The sequence below is a fragment of the Cebus imitator genome, unplaced genomic scaffold, assembly GCF_001604975.1.
Source record: "Cebus imitator isolate Cc_AM_T3 unplaced genomic scaffold, Cebus_imitator-1.0 Scaffold100, whole genome shotgun sequence".
Taxonomy (NCBI): Eukaryota; Metazoa; Chordata; class Mammalia; order Primates; family Cebidae; genus Cebus; species Cebus imitator.
In genome coordinates this window covers 2,550,543-2,569,598 of record NW_016107415.1, presented here as the reverse complement: position 1 = coordinate 2,569,598, position 19,056 = coordinate 2,550,543, and the positions used below count along the sequence as shown (strand labels likewise).

At 34.7% G+C, this 19,056-nt stretch overlaps 1 protein-coding gene across 5 annotated transcripts in view; it reads right to left on the bottom strand.

Annotated features, from left to right (window-relative positions):
- CTNNA2 (catenin alpha 2) overlaps positions 1–19,056 on the bottom strand; it is a 1,139,443-nt gene that overhangs the window by 902,641 nt on the left and 217,746 nt on the right. For all 5 annotated transcript variants that reach the window (XM_037741389.1, XM_017536690.1, XM_017536691.1 and 2 more), the window contains exon 3: positions 92–287. In XM_037741389.1, coding sequence (XP_037597317.1) covers positions 92–287 — 196 coding nt within the window. The remainder of the gene's footprint in view (positions 1–91; positions 288–19,056) is intronic.

Here is a 19,056-nt window from a genome sequence, read left to right as displayed (position 1 = left end):
CTTGAGTAAATATCCACTGATTCTACAGAAAAGGCCATTGTTTGCACATCAGTATAGGTCCCCCTTGAACAATAATTATCATTCCGCCTACCTTGTTTGCGCACGTCCTCTACAGCAGCCACCAACTCTTCTTTGAGATCTTGACTCTCCTTAGCGATCTGTTCACCCTTTTCCAGGAAGTTCTGAGTGGCTTGCTCTACAGAGGCAGCTAGTACATGGGCTTTCTTTGATCTCCCTTTCTTTTTACCAGATGGGCCTTTGTTGCTTGTGTTGACAAGTGTAGTCACCTTAAACATAAAAGAAAAACTATAACACTTCTTTGCAAAACTTCTTTGCAAAACTGTCTTGAAATGTCATGTTATCTCATAATTTCTAAATCTCTCTGTTTATTAAATCATGGGGTTTCATTATCAAATCATGAATGCACGTCACTTAGCCTCATCACATAGCCTTATCAAGAAAAGTGTGGAATTACATGAATTTGCATACAAATAAATGGTTATCATTGATTTCCTGTAGAAAAACAAAAGCATATGAATAAGCAGAAAGAGCATACTTGCCAGTAGCTCAAAGTTTCAAGTTCACTCACTTTTATAGACTGACAAGAACAGTGCCCCTTGGAGTACTCAGCCTCAGAGAGGCAAGAAAGCAAAGCAAATATGGAAGTACCTCTGACTACTGAGCTAGGAGAACCAACATCCAGTGCTGAGCCCTATAAGTCAGGGCAAAGATGAAAGAGCAATTAATAAATAATGAGCAGACAACACCCAATACTTATGTGATATTTTCCAAGGACTTTTGAAGATCTTTGCTATTTAGAATTTTATCTTATATAAATAAAATGGCAAATTTTATGTGAGGGGACTAAATGATTCAGATTCAATGTTAACCAGCTAAAGTTTCTAGAATCATAATTGGATTTGAATCTATTATCGCTCTTTTTTCTAAGTATCATAATTTGGACACATATCTCAACTGCCAAACATTTTTTAACACTGTATCTCTAGCTATTTAATTTGCTAAAAAAGCTATAATATCTTTCAAGCAACCTATCTACTATAGACTTCCGAACCTTCATTTTCTTTTCTTTTTTTTTTTAGAGGAAGAACGAGAGAAAGAAAGAAAAAGAATAAAAAAAAAGAATAAAGGAAAGGAAGAAAGAGGAAGAGGAAGAGGGAGAGAGAACAGGGGTGTTGCTTTATTGCCCGGGCTAGAATGCAGTCTAAAACTGGGTATGCCTGTAATTGTGTTTAATAATAGAGACATAAAAAAAAAATGAGGGAAGAAAATAATTAACAAGCAGCCAACCAATGTTTCATTTAAACCTGTAAATACGTGTGATGTAGTACTGATAAGAGTGTATATTTTGTGTATTTAAAGTGGAGAGTTCTATGAATGTTAATTAAGTCTACTTGTTCCGGATCTGAGTTCAAGTCCTAAATATCGATGTTAACTTTCTGTCTCATTGATCTATCTAATATTGATGTTGAAGTCTCCCACTATTATTGTGTGGGAGAACATACAATAATATTGTGTGGGAGAAAATGAACCTTCATCTTCTACCACGGAGAAGTTTGCAGAAGAAATTAATGCAACTGTTCCATATTCTGTTCAGCAAAAGTTGCCAGTCATGTTTACTGCTGTGTATTATCAGTTTCACAAGAATGTAGGTGCTATGGTTTATTTTCATTGATATTTATCCTGGTTAGCAGACTAAGATGTTATTGGAGGTTATTAAGAAAGCCAGTCTACCAGAGTTTCAAATGCAGTTAACTTCTGATGTTTACTCCAAATCCCAGAGCAATCAAAGCGATTACTCAAAGTCACAATTAATATCCAGTCAGTTTATAGGGAAAGAGATAACACTGAAAGAAAAATAAAGGATTGAATAAATGTAAACTAAGATGACATGTAAAGGAAGAACCAATACTTAAGAGGTGATTAATGCAGTGTTGGAAGCTGTCATATTCAGCCCTCTTTTGATTGCTAAATAATTGGGTAAGGTGAATTTAAGGAAGATCCTATAAGGCCATTTAAGTACAAACACTACCCTAAAAAATGGCAAAATCATTAAAAATAAGAATATCAGATAATGGTGGTTTAGCTGTAAAATGTGTATGCAATGAGGAACACATTGTAATCTTTTCAGTGCTACCCATATGAGGCAACCATGAAAAAAAAAGATAGCCTGTCACAAAGATTGCTTTTCTGAGGTGCAGGAGTGTTCTTCATGAAGATTTACTCTAACACATAAACATATCACTCTTCCACGAACCTCAACTCCCCAGGAGGGCCAATACCTATAAACAAGCACATAAGTCCCCTAAGCAAACACAGCAACTGCATTTAGGCCAGGCTCCTTTTATCAGAGGAAAAAACTCCTTATTCGCACTGAGATCTGATTTTTTCTCATTTTATACACAATTCTAAGATGCTTCATTGTCCATTTTTTAGACTTCACAAATTAGAAAAAAATAGGAGGGAGAGAGCTATTAGTTTTAGATAAATTGACATTTTTAAGAAGTAGAAGCAGGTAGTGACACTACCAAAATTGCTATATTGCTATTGAGTCTACCAAAATATATATCCTGGATTCATTTCCTGGAGGTCCCCACACATTGTGTGTTACTGCATTAGGTACAGTTTAGGTGACACAAATAATAGCAAGCCAGTAGAAAATGTCAGTCTTGTGGGGAAAAAAAAATATAAACAAACAAAAACACGTGGAACATTACCGGGAAGTTCCTAAGAAAAAATGTGATTACTTTCAAAAGAAGCAAATCAGTCCTCCTTTAGTAAAAGTTCTCATGTACTCATAGGTGGAAGAGAACAAAGGGAAGAAAGGGAAAAGAGACAAACAGAAAGAAAGGGCTGGGCTTCCATAAAGGCTCAAGTCTTAGTCAGTTTAGAATAAATAATTATCAATGCTTTTCACTGCTATTCAGTGTTTTATTGAAGGACAAATTAATAAATTAGATAAGAAAAATAAAGAAGATCTATAAGTATTAGAGAGGTAGGCATTAAGTTACATCATAACAATACCACTCTTAAGGAAATGGAAAAGAATTAAAAGACAAGTCAAACTATTAGAAGCGCAAAGAGCAAGGTGGCTAAATATGACATAAATGATGAAAACCTAATGAAAGATTGGTAACAAAGAACAGAAATGTGGTTTTAATATCCCATCATAATCAGCACACATTTATATAAACAGAAATAACCATAACATAACATGTAGAATGTTGCATGGGGGAAAATGATAACATTTTAGTGAAGAACATAAAAGAAGACCTACATTGTATTGTGGCAAAGTCCAGAATAAGCCATGTCTTACAAGACTGCCAACAAGCTGCATTAGACACTTAAAAAGTCTGTGAGTATTATCTACCAAGACCTAGTGTCAGTCTGGATATCAGACTTACACCAGATAACCTGCAATTCCAGCAACTGGGCCACCTTGTGCCTCCTTTGTGGGAGAGACATCCCACATTCTTGGATGGGAAGACTCAAGATTGAAAAGATGTCATTTATGCCCGGTTTATTCTACAATGAGCATTCTAGATATTTACATAGTAAATAAGCAAGAAAGCCTCTCACTCCATTCAGTTCTCTTTTCACTGTAAACTTAAAATATCCTCTCATTCAGTTTGGTTCTCTTTTCACCGTAACTTAATCAACTTTTCAGTAAATTAGAGAAATATTTAAGATTAGCATATGCAGTACTCTTGCTGCTTACTCTCTGGCCGGTATACCAAATGTTTGAATGAAAGTAGCAAAAGTACTTTAGATCCATTGGTAGGTGAGAAAGTTGGGTCTGTCTTTTTAGGATTAAACTAACCACTGTAGGGAATTCTCAGCCTAGCCCTCGCTATGCAAATTCATTGATTTCGGCCCACTCCTACCTTCCTCCTGAGTTGCCAGGCACATTCTCTTGCCACTTTATAACGATATGTGACACTCTACACTGAAGCACATTTTCCTTTTCTCCCACTTGAAATGTCATTTTCCCCATCATGTTATAGGCTTTTATTCTTCTTGAGCTGTGCCTATATTTACACCTAAAATTCTGAAAGTTCAGATTCATCTACTTTGGTTCTATCTTGCTATTTCACAGGTAGGGAAATCCAGCTTAGAGAAGTTATCACAGGTTAAAAAAATAATAACTTCTTCAAATTCACATGGCTCAAGAGAAGCAAAAGGCTAAATGATTCTTGTGCTCTATGCTTTATCTTTGAAACTTGAGAACTCACCAGTATCCTCTTGTTTTTCCTTCTAACAATGAAAAGCTGCTGAAAAACAAAATAATCTTAAAATGGATTCATTCTCTACATTTGTCTCACCACATTTATTTGTGTCCTATTGATTGTCTTTTCATTGAAAGGCACCATTTATACATATTAATGTATATTTACCAATGTTAGTGAAATGTTAACCAACTGTTTTATCCTATCTTCTGCAATGTCCTGTAACATCTGATGGAGTCAAGAGTCTCAGGCTTGATAACACATATTAGCGCTTTTTAAGTCAGCTGAGAGTAAAAGAAGGGCAAAAGCATTTCAAAAATCTTATAACTAACCGAATAGTAGATCTTAGGGTTCCTATGTAAACAATGCTCTTCTATGGGTAATTTAAAGAATAATAAAGAAATTTGTTGCTTAAAAAAGAACAAGATTATGTCCTTTGCAGGATCATGGATGGAGCTGGAGGACATTATCTTTAGCAAAACAAAGAAATAACAGAAAACCAAATACTGCATGTTCTCACTTACAAGTGAGAGCTAACATATAGAGCTAACACATAGACCTGGACACATAGAGGGGAATGCCACTAGGACCTATCAGAGGGTAGAGGAGGAAGGAAGAAAATCAGGAAAAATAGCTAATAACTATTAGGCTTAATACCTGGGTGTCAAAATAATCTGTACCACAAACCCCCTTGACACATGTGTACCTATATAACAAACGTGCACATGTACCTGTGAACCTAAAATAAAAATTAAATTAAAAAAAGAAACATTGTTCAGTCATGAAGAACCAAGATATACTAAAGGCCAGGAATCAAATATTTTTAGTGAAGAAAATGACTACCAAGTCCCATGGGTCCACCCACCACCTCTCAAGTCAGTTAGGGAGTATCCAAATTATGAATTCTAATTAATGGTGAAGTCAGCTTCTGGGTACAAATGTAGCTGCATCCATAACTGGATGCCTTGGAGAAGTCAGACCAGCAGGAACACATTTTGATCAAAAGATGGGAGCCACAAGGTGGCCCAATTGCTGGAATTGCAGGTATCTGTGTGTAAGGCCTGATATCCAGATGGACATTAGGTCTTGGTAGACAGTACTCATGGACTTTTTAGGTATCTAATGCAGCTTTTTTGCAGTCTTTTAAGAAATGGCTTATTCTGGACTTCACCACTATACAATATACCCATATAACAAAACTGCACTTGTACTCCCTCAATCTGTATTTTTAAAAAGGCAAATGTCAGCATGCTTTCTTGAACATTCATCATAAGCTGTTTTCTTTTAGTGAATGAAAGAGCTTGACAGAGAAACACTTCTGTAAACAGACATTGAGAATATGTTACTAGAACATGGGCCCTATGAGAACAAGTAGAGAAATCCAGAAATAAAAGGCAAATGTAAGCATACTTTCTTTAAGATGCATCATAAGCTGTTTTCTTTCAGTGAATGGAAGAGTTTGACAGAAATACCCCTTTGTAAGCAAACACTGAGAATGTTATTAAAACATGTTGCTGTCTTAAAAAAATGTTTTATTCTATAGAAATCCCTGGTTGAATGTTATACCTCCCTCTGCCCCAACCAGGGATTCTCTCTAATCCCCACTCTCAACTTTCACCCAAGGCAAGGATCATCAAGATCCACACATTCTTCTTTCCTATCCATTCGCAAGCAGTAAGGGGAAAAAGAGAGAGAGAGAGAAAAAAAAAAAAAAGCAAAATTCCTGCAACAAAAACTGGTTAATAGCATGAATATTGACACATGTAAAGATGGAGTTGATGTTTTCCAAGGCAGTAAGGAAATCAGTCTTACTTGAGAATAAGGCTAACCTATAAACTATTTGGAAAGTAAGGTTAGATAGATGTAATGGAACAAAACTTTTCAAGGCTTTGAAAGCCAAATTAAGAAATTCAGATTTTGTTAGTCACTACCAATATTTTTTTTAAAAGAAAAGCATAGGTTAAAAGTGTCCGTTTATCTTTCCATTCATTTCTTAGCCCAGTTAAATTTGCTTCAATCCCCTCACCTCCTGTAGCAGAGTCCTCTTAAGTTAGTTAACAAATTGCTAAAATCAAATCATTTTTATCTTATAATACCATTCTACCACATTTATTGCTGTTGACTCAATTCCACTTCCTTCTGGAAATATCTCGGGGCTAATTTTCTTAGCAATAATCATTTCCTTCTCCACACTCTTATTGCTTTAAAAGGTACATATATTACCTGCCACCAAACTCACTTATCTCTGTACCCATCTTTATCTCTATCCCTCCTACAACAGGAAAAGCCAGCTGCTACCACCAATCACCCCTTTAATCTCCTAATCACATCCTCCAGAACTGCTGCATCAGCTGTGCCAACTTCCTCTCCATCTTCAACATCCTCCTCTCTGCAGACTTCTTAACCACAACCTATAAGAATACTCAACTTTGCTCTAATCCTACCCCAAATATTTCCTCAATCTCTCTGCCTCTCATTAAAGAGAAGAAATTCTGGAGGTCACAGGTAAGAGTGTAAATATTCAAGGGTTCTTGGACCTTAATCTAATAATGGTCCCAGGAACCCTGGCCAGTGGAAAACTCAGAAATAGCCAGAGAATGGGAACCATGGTTTTCAGATATGTTAATAGTATGATCTGAATGTAAAACAGAGACCCAGGCTGGTATAGACTGCTCATGACCTAAAGTCCTAAAAATAAACCCACCACTCCTGTACAATGGCAGTAGTGCAGTGGCCAAGACCATTTCATTCATTTCTCTTTCTTGCAGTGTGTTGTACTGTAAGACAATTTACCAACCTGATTATGTCTCTTCTACTTGATCAGTGCTGTTTTTAGGCTCTAAAGGCTCAACAGACATGAAATACTTCTTTCTCCAAAATAATAATAAGGAATAGTCAGGGCATGAAAGCCCTTGGTCTTGTCAACACCATTACACTGATTTTGAAATGTGAGAAGGACCTGAGACTTGTGACAGAACAACTATGTTGCTTCCTGAAACCAGCAACAGTGTAGTTTGTCTAGGCCTTACCCATGGTAACTTACCAAGCCAACTGAAAAACGTTAGCACACTGATACTCCAAGTATCAGTGTTATCTAGGCTTGTTAGAAATGTAGAATTTCTGGCCCCATCCCAGACCTACTAATAGGTGATTCATATGTACATTAAAATCTAAGAAACACTAAAATTTGGTATGATAATTTTCCAACGTTATCATCCCTAACATTCCCCGAGATTCCTGTAAGAAGGCAAATTTCTAGACCCTACCCACAGAGCTTCTGATCAGGTAAGTCTGGCTTGGGCATTTTGCACATGATTAAGATTTGTACAGATTATAAACTTTACTTTCAGAAACATTTATCTAGGAGTCCAGCTGAAGTGAAAAAAAGTGAAAGACAAAGCAGTGTTTTGTTTCTTTTTTTTTTTTTCATTTACCTTTGCCAGCTTTATTTTATTTTTTTTAATTATAATTTAAGTTCTGGGCAGATCATGCAGGTTTGTTACATAGGTATACATGTGCCATGGTGGTTTGCTGCATCCATTCCCCGTCATCTACATTACGTGATTCTCCTAATGCTATCCCTCCCTAATCCCCCCACCCCCTGCTATCCCTTCCCTAGTCCCCTCACCTCCCAAATGACCCCAGCATGTGATGTTCCCCTCCCTATGTCCATGTGTTCTCATTGTTCAATACCCACTTATGAGTGAGAACATACAGTGTTTGTTTTTCTGTTCTGTGTCAGTTTGCTGAGAATGGTGGTTTCTAGCTTTATCCATGTCCCTGCAAAGGACATGAACTCATCCTTTTTTATGGCTGCATAGTATTCCATGGTGTATCTGTGCCACATTTTCTTTATCCAGTCTATCATTGATGGGCATTTGGGTTAGTTCCAAGTCTTTGCTATTGTAAACAGTGCCACAGTAAACATACATGTGCATGTGTCTATGTTTGGATGTGTTATAACCCTTTGAGTATATATTCAGTAATGGGATTGCTTGGTCAAATGGTATTTTTAGTTCTATATCCTTGAGGAATCGCCACACTGCCTTCCACAGTCTCACTCTGCTGCCCAGGCTGGAGTGCAGTGATGCAATCTCGGCTCACTGCAACCTCTGCCTCCTGGGTTCAAGCGATTCTCCTGCCTCTGCCTCCTGAGTAGCTGAGATTACAGGTGCCTACCACCATACCTGGCTAAATTTTTGTATTTTTAGTAGAGACGAGGTTTCGCCATGTTGGCCAGGCTGGTCTTGAACAGCTGACTTCAGGTGTGATCTGCCTGCCTCAGCCTCTCAAAATGCTGGAATTACAGGCGGGAGCTACCACACCCAGCAGCAGTGACTTTTAGCAGGTAAACTCTTCCTCTCATTTTAGGTGCCATGACATATCATGATTCCTTAAAAACAGCTTGGTGAATCAGTTCGCTGTCTATTGGTGGGAAAGCATCTCCTCTATTATGCAGTCACAAGGAACTTGGAAAAGTGAGAGTATGCATATACAAATATGGTGAAATTGTTGAGCTCTCCAGAAAAACCAATAAAGGGAAATCAAGACAACTAGGGCATTGTTTTGCTAGATGCCTAAAGACTCATGCACTTTGCAGATATGAGTGGTAAGTTTTTGTGAATTCTACTGCTGTGTTGCTCTAAATTAGTTCAATCTTCATGATTATTCAGCTAACACAAGAGAAGGCTTCAATTGCTGTCACAACCTAAAACAATTAAAATTTAAAACAAGCAAAAATTAAAGAAAATAGAAATTCCAAAGCAAGACATTTTTGGGGTGAATGTTTCAGGACAAAATTACAAAAACCACTATTTATTCCAGGAGCAACTGAAGATTAATAAAATTTCCTGAAAGAGGAAAATTAGTATGACTAACTTGAAATATGAAGGAGCTAAATCTTCAAATAGTAATATATTTGATAATACCAAGCTTCTATGGAGAAATCTTAGGTTTTAATGACCAGTTAAAAATTAATTGTCAAGTAATACATTAAAATGATGTTTTTCTTATTCTTCCTTGAACCACCTGGTTTATTCATTTAGTAATGATAGAATAAGTACAAATATGGCTTGTACCTTCTCCTCATAAAATATATGAAAAGATATATGCTCACCTTCTGGTATACTCTACTAGAAGTTATTTTCTAGAGCAGAATATTTGTGAGATTTAAAGATGTATATATGTTGTATACATTAGAGAGAAAGACAGATCAACAAAGTTACACACATTCTGGTGCAAAAGCAGGTGACAATACAGACTTATTTCACCTTCACTAATAACTAAGATAAAACTTTCAAAGAAACTACAATAGAATCTTTTGTTGCATTGATCATTTCTCTCAAGCATAACTTCACACCTTATTTTAGATTTAAAAAAAAAAGGAAATTATAGAAACCACAGTTATTGATGCTTCCACAGCCTCAAAAGTCAGAAACAATAATCTTTTAATGATACATTAATAATTTACAGAGGAAAAAAGCCCAGGGAATTAGTCTGTTTCTTTGTCTTTGAAATTTCCTCCCCGTTATCTGATATTAACTGCATAGAATTCAAATGCATGCCCACTGATACTGAGACCTGAAAGACCAGCTTTCTGAAACCTCGAAGATATGGTCTTATGATTTAATTATCTAACACAGAATTGAACTGGTACTAATTAATGCTATAAAGAAAGCCTATAATTAATGTATTATACTAATTTGTTTTTGTAGATGCACCCTCAACTTTTAAATAAGGCCATGAGACAAGTCTTAAACTCAGTTGTGGTGGTATAGGTTTCCTGAAGAAGATAATAGCAAGCAGAATTCAGAAATAACCTCCCAAATAAATATCTATGATTGGGTGAGTTATTTTTATGGTCAACATGAATAGCCAGTCATATCTATATTCTAGGCTAAAGTTTCTGTGGCTGCACTTTATGGAGTAGAGCATCTATTCATGTTGTAGGTGAGATGTGATTTGAACTCAGTTCCTAGGAAGTGTTTCAGTAGTGTCTATGAGCCAAGACGAAGTACAATAGCCTTTTCTTTATGCATGTGTTCTTCAGAAGAAACTCAATTTTCCCTGGAGAATATCAACTAATATTTTCTCCACTCTCTATTAGGGTGTGATGTTTCATATTTAAATAGCAGCATAGATAAGATCCATTCCCGGAAACCTCCAGAGACGATGGCCTAGGTTACCATCATCCAAAAGCTTGCCTGAGAGGAATATTTCATTTGCTTAAGGATGTTCAGTTCATCTCTCCCTCTCACCACCTAGTACAAATGACCAACCATTCTACAATAAAGCAGATAAGCCAAGAGAGAAGAAATATTATACTGGACACTGTATAATGTCCAGTATAATAATGTAAAAATGTTTCTACCAACTTTGTGTGATTCCACTTACCTCAATGGAAGGATACTACTGCACAAAGTAATAGGATGTGTGCTGTGTATTCTCTAAGGTTATTGATGAGCTCTTATTATTGGTCACATTACAAAAAGAAATTTTTGTATCATTTCAGTACCAAGGATAATGATGTTTCTTTTTAAAAACTGGTTTGATTTTACGGTATGAGTTCAGATGGTGTAATGAATTAAGATTTGCTTTTTGTACTGACTTCAAAACAGTTTCATCCAAATTTGTGGTCCCTTCCAGAAGGCATATGCTTTGATGATGATCATTACCAAATTAGTCTCATTCTTTGCTCCTTATTTGTTCTTACATTCATCTTGTTTTCGTAAAAGCATTTTCCTTTAACATGTTTTAATCTTTCTTCACTTTCTATGTCCTAAAGCCTCCTGAAATCTTTGCTGGAAGACAGTAGAATATTTTGTATTTCATTAATTCTGAGGTATACCTTTTTAGCACAGTTTAATATATACAAAATAAGAATTAGTCTTACAATTTATGTCATTTTAAAGATATATTTGATAGAACTTAATTTTTTTCTTAGAGTATCTAAAATATATATCTTATTGTTAATGGCACCTTTGATTTGATAAAACACAATAAATCAAGCAACAAAAAGAAACAAACTAGTTTAAAGGATGTATTACCAACCTAGGTTATCCTAAAATGTATACAACTTTCAATGTCTACATTTACAGCTGGTGAAAAGTGATGCTCAAAACTAAGACATTAAAGTAATGCCAGATATTCACTGAAGAAGCAATTGCTTAGAACCAGGGATTTTAAATGAGTAAGAAGGCATTCCTTTTTTTCCAAATTCCAAAATATTTTAACCATTAGTGACCATCTTAGCAAATCCATGCTGTTTAGAATGTCCCTAGAAATTAAAAATGTAATTCCATTCACGAGTCACTATTTTGCATTTATGAAGGTTAAAACAAAATAAAACAAAGTAAAGCTAGACTGTTCCAAGTAAGAGTAGAAACAAATCTGAAAGCACAATAGACACAAGATATTTTCCTATCAAAGGTATGTTAGGCAAAGGATTCTGTTTGCTCAAATTCCCATTCCTCCAACATTTATCATCTTTTTATTGCAGTCTTTGATTGACACAGGCACAAGGTTTGATTATTTCCTTTCTTTAAGGTGAGTGGACTCCAGCACAGGGTGCACACACTCTGTAGGGAGTAGTAGACAGTGGGATGCAGGAAAAATATCAGGACTTTATATTGGTTTTTGTCTAAAAATACAAAACAATGTAGCCTGACTACTATTCCATATAAGGACTTATACTAGTATCACCACCCATCCCTACCCTAGATGGTCACATGTCACATATGATAAATGGGGTATCTTGAGGGAAGGGTAAGGGCCCACAAATCCAGGAATTGCAGGGTGACTTTATACTTTAATGCGTGCCTGGTAAGTGGATTTAAGTCTCAAATTTTCTAGTTTTCACACACAGTTGCATACACACACCCATGCACAGAATGGAACAGACTTAAAAAGACTATAAATAAACTGGAGATTGACGATAGTACTAAAAATACAAGCATAAGCAAACTATAAGAAAACACATAGCCCACACTGCCTTTAATTGTATTACAAGCTCTTTGTCAACTAGGTTATGAGGCTGAAAGAACATATAGTCTCAACAGAGCTGAGAAGTTCAAATATGTATTTACATCTAGTATTGCTAACAACGAATCTCATCCCAGTGTCCTTAAGATATTAGCTCATGATGCTTTAAAGCAATTATGACTTGTAAATCTTTAAAAAGAAGAAAAAAAAAACCCAGGAAATTTACCCATTTGGGATATACTTACTGATTTTTATTCTTAGCAAAAGCAAATTTATTATATTTGTGACTGTTAGTGGAGAAGACTGCTGGGTTCTCTACTAAGCCAATTCTTTTTCCTGTGGACACAATGTGAGGCTATATTTGTCACTTTCATTTAAAGTTGATGTGGTCAACTGTCATATTGTAGCCAATGAAATGTGAGCATCAGTGAGTGCTATGTGCTCTTCTCAATCTGGCTCATTAATATCACCCTCCATGATTAGTTTTTTCTCTGAGCTGGCAAACTTGGAAGCCAGATGTTGAAGACGAAGAAGGCACAAGTTGAAAGGAACCTAAGTTCCTCAAGTTTCCTTTCGAGGAAAGTGACCTATGGATCAGAAAGACTCATTTAGGCATTAAGAAGTAAGGAGAAAGCTTCTATTCTGCTAAGTCTTTGAGATTTTAAATATCCTCTATTACAGCAGCTAATATCAACTGTATTACTGTATACAGTGAATACATAGAATGTTGTTTTTGTTTTGTTTTGTTTTGTTTTCGGCATGCTTATAATTTTATTTATTTATTTTATAAGCATTAATAAATAAATATAGTAAGTAGCTGGGTACAAGGGCAGTATTCAACATTTAATTGTAGTTTCTTGTATCATCAAAAAACAATTAGAAAAGGAAATACTTAAATGTACAATCTACAATCGCATGAAAGAATATGAAATATCTGGGCTTAAACCAAAGATATACAAGATATGTACACAGTAAACTGTAAATATTACTGAAAGAAGTTGAAGACCTGTATAAATGAATACATAAATAGATAAAAGATACCTACCTCCCCACTTTGACGTATAGATTCAATGCAATACCAATCAAAATCACAGTATTTACAAATGATCCCATTTATACCAAAGAATACAAGAAGTGCTCAAATAAACCTTTTGCCTTTTTGTCCTATATTTCATATCACAGCATGAATAACACATTTCCTCCAAATTTTCCAAATTTGAATTTTTTAAAAACACTTGAGTTTTCCAACTGAACCCCAAACACTTAAAAATGGTAATCATTTTCTTATGAGTCTATGTAGCATAATAAGAAATATACATTTGGTCTTCATTCCCAGGTCCTAGCACAGAGCTCCTAAATAGAATGTTGCTTTTAAAAGTTTATGCCATTCTTTTAAATGTCTATTTTTATGTATATTATATAATGTATGTGATATTAGTTCAAGAATGTATGGTCATTTAGAAAAATTAATAAATAAATCATACATTATTTGTATATACACAAAGACATATACAAACATTTTTTGTTTTACTGTTTTAAGTTATTATGAAAATATTTCTATTATAACATTTGGTGGATAAAGATTTGTGTGCCAGTCTCACGCTTTTTAGGTAGCTTTCACACACTTCTTTCTATGAATTGTCAGAAACAAATCTCCATTTTTTATATGAAAAAAATTAAAATCACCAAGTCCTTGTTCTTATCCAGTTCTGGGAATCCATTCTCTTCACTTTTCAATGAGAATAACTCAGTTGCAACTTACTGGCATCTCTCAGAAAGAAAACGAGCAGTATGGAGACAAATACCACAAATCTGAAGTTTTTCAAGTCCGATTGCAAACTTTTTCTTATGATAAAGATCCAACTACTGATTCTAAAAAGAATTATTGAGAATAAAATTTCAAAGTGTCAGTTAATGTCTTTAGTAAAATGATGACATTAGTATCTATTTTTAAAATAAGTCTACAAATATAGGTAGATAATAGTATATACATAGTCCAATGTATTTACAAATGTTTTTAATGTTACTTGTGGACTTTATAACGTTTTAGTCTTCTTAATGTCATTTTAGGAGAAAATGAGTGATTTCTGCTAACTGGGAGAACTTTATCTGAATATTTATTTTTGCTCTTAAAAAGACAAACTGCATTTGTTGGTAAAATAAATAAATAAATAAATAAATATGTAGGATAAATATTTTCCCACCACCTTTTCAATTTGAGAGCACATTAAGGGCTATTGCCAAATGCTTTAAAGATATCTCAAATGTCAGATCATCTCCCTCAATATTTCCAGCCCGATTGCACCTCATGGACAACCAGTCAAACTTTCTACTCACTAAAATCCTCCACTAGCAATCGATTTTCTATTTCCATGCACTCACAACCACCTCAAAGTATCCTTTTCTTTTAGATGAAAATGATAAGCAAAACCCAACGTGTAAGTGAACTAACATCCCTCTAGCACAAAGAGTTCTGGTGGCTAGCCACAAGCTATCACGTCTCCTCTTGTCTTTTATACCTGCATGGGTTTTGCAGAGTGAATATCAATCAATCTGAATGCTGGATACATAAAAACACATTAATGAGTTCCAGAAATCAGAAAAAAGTTGTTTAAAAAACAGATCAACCACATTTGGCAAACTGTAGATGACTTGAGATTGCTCCCTGAGCCCACACTTTGATAAGCAAGTCTAAACCATCAATGAAGAATCATCAAAACCATCGTTGAAACACAGGAGATTCAAGTACTTTATCACCATGCCCTGTCTCTTCTTATTTCATTGGCTGAAGCTAGCCTTTGTTCCTACTAAGTATAGTGGGTAAAGGCAACATTCAAAAGTAACGCATTTCAAAACAAAGAAAATTTCTAGTAATCTAAACAAACAAACCCAAATTTTGATATGGGAGATTATAGCTTAAATGACATTGATCTTAAAAAGTAACAGTGTTTGATATTAATTTCTTTATTCTTGTTTGATATTAATTTCTTTGATATTAATTTATTTTAAATTTCTTGAAGGAAACATACCAGCAGGAAAGCACAAATATAAACCTTACTGCATCAAATAAAAATGATTTATTAATTTTTCTAATTTTTTGGTAGTAACCACTAAACTTTCTTTTGGACTCTCTGTCTTTCTCTCTCTGCAGCATAGAAGGAATTCTAGCCTATATTCATGTACTGTATATGTGTGTATGTGTGTGCACTCTACCTTGAGTTTCACAGTTTTGTCATAGGATATATATTTTTAAAATACTTTATCAAATCACGGTAACTATGATATATTGAAGATGAAATTTCAAGCTACCTTTTAGAAATAATCAGAAGGAACTTTAGATTCTTAATAAGCTCAAAAATTAATAGCTGGAATTAATACTAAAATAAAAAATATACACAATCCATTAGCATTTCTTAGAATAGAACCAACAATACTAGTCTCATATAAAGAAAATTATACTTGAAAGCCACAGGGAGATATGTTTAACACAAGCCTCCTAAGTTTTAAGAAAAAAATCTTTCCACTAGCATATATAAAAACAGTTTCTTCCAAAAATGAGAAACAGTAAAATCCCACCAAAATCTCATCCTTCTATTGTTCATTAGTTTCCACTCCAGAATTAAAATAAACCATGATTACTAATGCCACCTTGCTCTTTGCTTAATGAACGTTAAATGCTAAGTGTTCTCCAGATATGCTCAGTTCATTACACGTATAGTACATGTTTGTGAGAATATGGAAATAAAATGTTATCCCTATTACTCAGATAAGAATATCAAAGCTTTGAGCAATTTGCCTACCAGAAGTCATAAAGCCTATCAAAGAAGAATTCAGGTTTTAATTTGTCCAATATTTGTAGTTTATTACCCTAAGGTAATGGTCAGCACGTATTTGCCTCATTTCATATATAACACAAATTTTTAAAACTAAAATCAATTGGTTTTATGGCAAGACAACTGATGTGGCTGCATAATTTTATTACAGTATGCATGACATACTCCATTTTAAAACATTCCCTTGTTTTTCAAAAATCAATTACATCATACACTGATATTTTCTGATTTTGATGTGTAAATGTACTTTCTTATTCTTCCATTAAATTACAAACTGCTGGTAAAATGCCAGTGATGTGAAAAAAAGGCCACACTGATATTTTACTCTAGGGTCATCTTCATGGATAGAACACTAGCCTTCCACTTGAATGCACTGCCATATTGTCAAGCTGCATTCTTTAAGCATCACTTCTTAGAGGCCTCAAGCTTCTCAGGAATATCTGATGAATTAAAGGGGAAACGAGCAGGTTGTAATTATGCTTGTCAAGGTTCTTTTCGTGAACCTTTATTTGGGTGATTTACACAAAAAAAGAAAGCAGCTCATTTTCCAATTCAGGATATCATTTCTCTTTAAAAATGGTATTAGCATTTCTGAAATTGCAGAATGGGCACTGCATAATTAGTACAGAAGCATTCAATACTGCAGAGTGAAATGTCAGTGAAAGGAAGCAGAATGGGGTAGGGGACAGAAACAATACAGAATCTGGAACTTGCCATTTCTTTCTTATGTGACAAATGATTGAATCTGAGACTCAGCTTCCTATTTTGAAAAATAAAGATGATAATGTACACCTTACAGGGGTGCTGTGAGGCTTAAGTAAGATAGTTTATTTAAGGAACTTAGCTCTGTAACAAAAAAATGCTCCAAAAATAATATTGAACACACAACCACAAGGGAAAAGTGTGCTGGACATGAGGTCGGAATAATTGAACATGAGCCACAGATCAGCCACTTATTAGCTCTATAAAGTTGAGTTCAATTAATCTCTTTGGGCTTCATTTATGTCAGCTATAAGTTAAAAATTATCCTTAAGTTACTTCAAATGTTTACATTCTATGTGTTAATAAAATAAAATTCTTGACTCTGGGTTCGTGGTGGTAAGTTTCACATACAAATATCTGAAACCCGTTCTCTGTTTCCACTGAGATAGGCCAAAATAAATGGGATAGTATTGATTTTCAATGAATTTTTATGTCAAAATTAAGAGGGATTTACAAAAGAATATCAGAGATCTCCTTTTCCAATCTCTTTCCAAGCCATTTAGGTGGCTAAGCTGAAGCCATTCTGGGGCTCACAGGGAGTCCTGCTGATCTCAGGACCACGCCTGTCTTCATCCAAATATTTTATGGAATTCCTCAACATGTGCTAAGCTTTTCCTTATACATACACTTTCTTTTGTTCTAATACATTTTTAATAAGTTTTCCATCTGAATATATTTGTATAGTACCACTAAATTAGCTTAATTACAAACTCTAATCTTTATGTTTTAAGCAATGCATAATTCCCATGTATTTTCTTTATATTTTTCATACAGAATGTGCAAAACAGTTCAACAATTTTTCAAATTAAAGTTATATTTTTAGCAATGTGCTAGTGATTCTGAGAAGTTGAGTCTTTGCTAAGCAAGGAAGTCTAAGGCAGGTGTTTAATTGGACTAATTAAGCAACATGTAGTCACTTCCGGTTTTCCCTTTGCTCTTTGTGAATGCAGATAAGCAACACAAGTGATTGCCTAATTAGACTATTTAAAACCAACTCACTTTTTATAGCCAAAGATTTTTTTTAACTAACAATAACAAATCCAAAACCTAATATGTAGTCTGAAGTCTGATATATTTTCCTCATGTTCTAACTCACATTTTATAAGTAAATCAATCAACCTAACTACGCCAATAGACAGACTTTCTCTACCCCATTTTAAAAGATCTGACAGGGGGCAGAGCTCAGATGGCAACACTCACTTGCCTACCACTCACCTCCTGCTGTGGGTCCCTAACAGGCCATGAACAGGTACTGATTGGGGACTTCTATATTAAACCACAGACTAATTAAAACACAAACTATAATACTGTAAAGTAAATATAACATATATATACATATATTCATACCTCTATTGACTGATGGATCAAAAGGAAGCTGTGTAGATGTGAACATGATCTATGGAAAAAATCTAAGAGTGGTAAAGTTTTTGTAGAAAGTAACTGGAGAGCATCTTCAATATTTTAAGGTGCATGCACTGACAATTTAGAAAGAAACAAAAATGTGAAGAAGGATAGAAAAAGAGACAATCTTTTATAGCAAGTACATGATTAGATTTTCTTGATACTTGAATGAGTACACTTATGAGATCCAAAATACTCTTCAACCTTACCCAAAGCCAAGCTTTATGTTATCTCATTATATTAAGATTTGAATATTATAAAAATGTAAGTGAATATTCAACAGTGTCCCTTCTGCCGGTAAGGAAAGAACAGTCCTGAAGCACGTGCTTTGTGATAGATTTTTTGCTAGGCACTTACTGTGCTTTCTCTCAATGTGCACAACTGTCTTGAACAATGACATCAATCTATCCCAAAGAAGAGAAGTAACATTCAATGAATCTTGCTTAAAGTCACATAGAAGTCAGTAGTGCAACCAAGGTTTGTAGCCAGATAATGAGTTTCTTTACCACATCATCCGAACTTGATCATCTTTTATTTTATGTTTAAATGTCAAATCGATTTTAATAATTTAGATGGAGCTGTTTTGTTTCACGATACACTCTGATAAAATGAGTATTTTGGTAAGCTAAATCTGCAAGACATATATCATCATTGGAATTGAAATCACAAACACAACTATAATGAAAGCTTATGTAGCTCCCTCTATGGACCAAAATTCTATAAAATGTAAAACATGTGCAATGAGAGTGCTGGATCAAGGCTTTTGTACAGCTCCTGCTTGCTGTGACATGCTACAAGTAGTGTGTTACTTGCAGGAGAAAGCCAGAAAGTCAAGA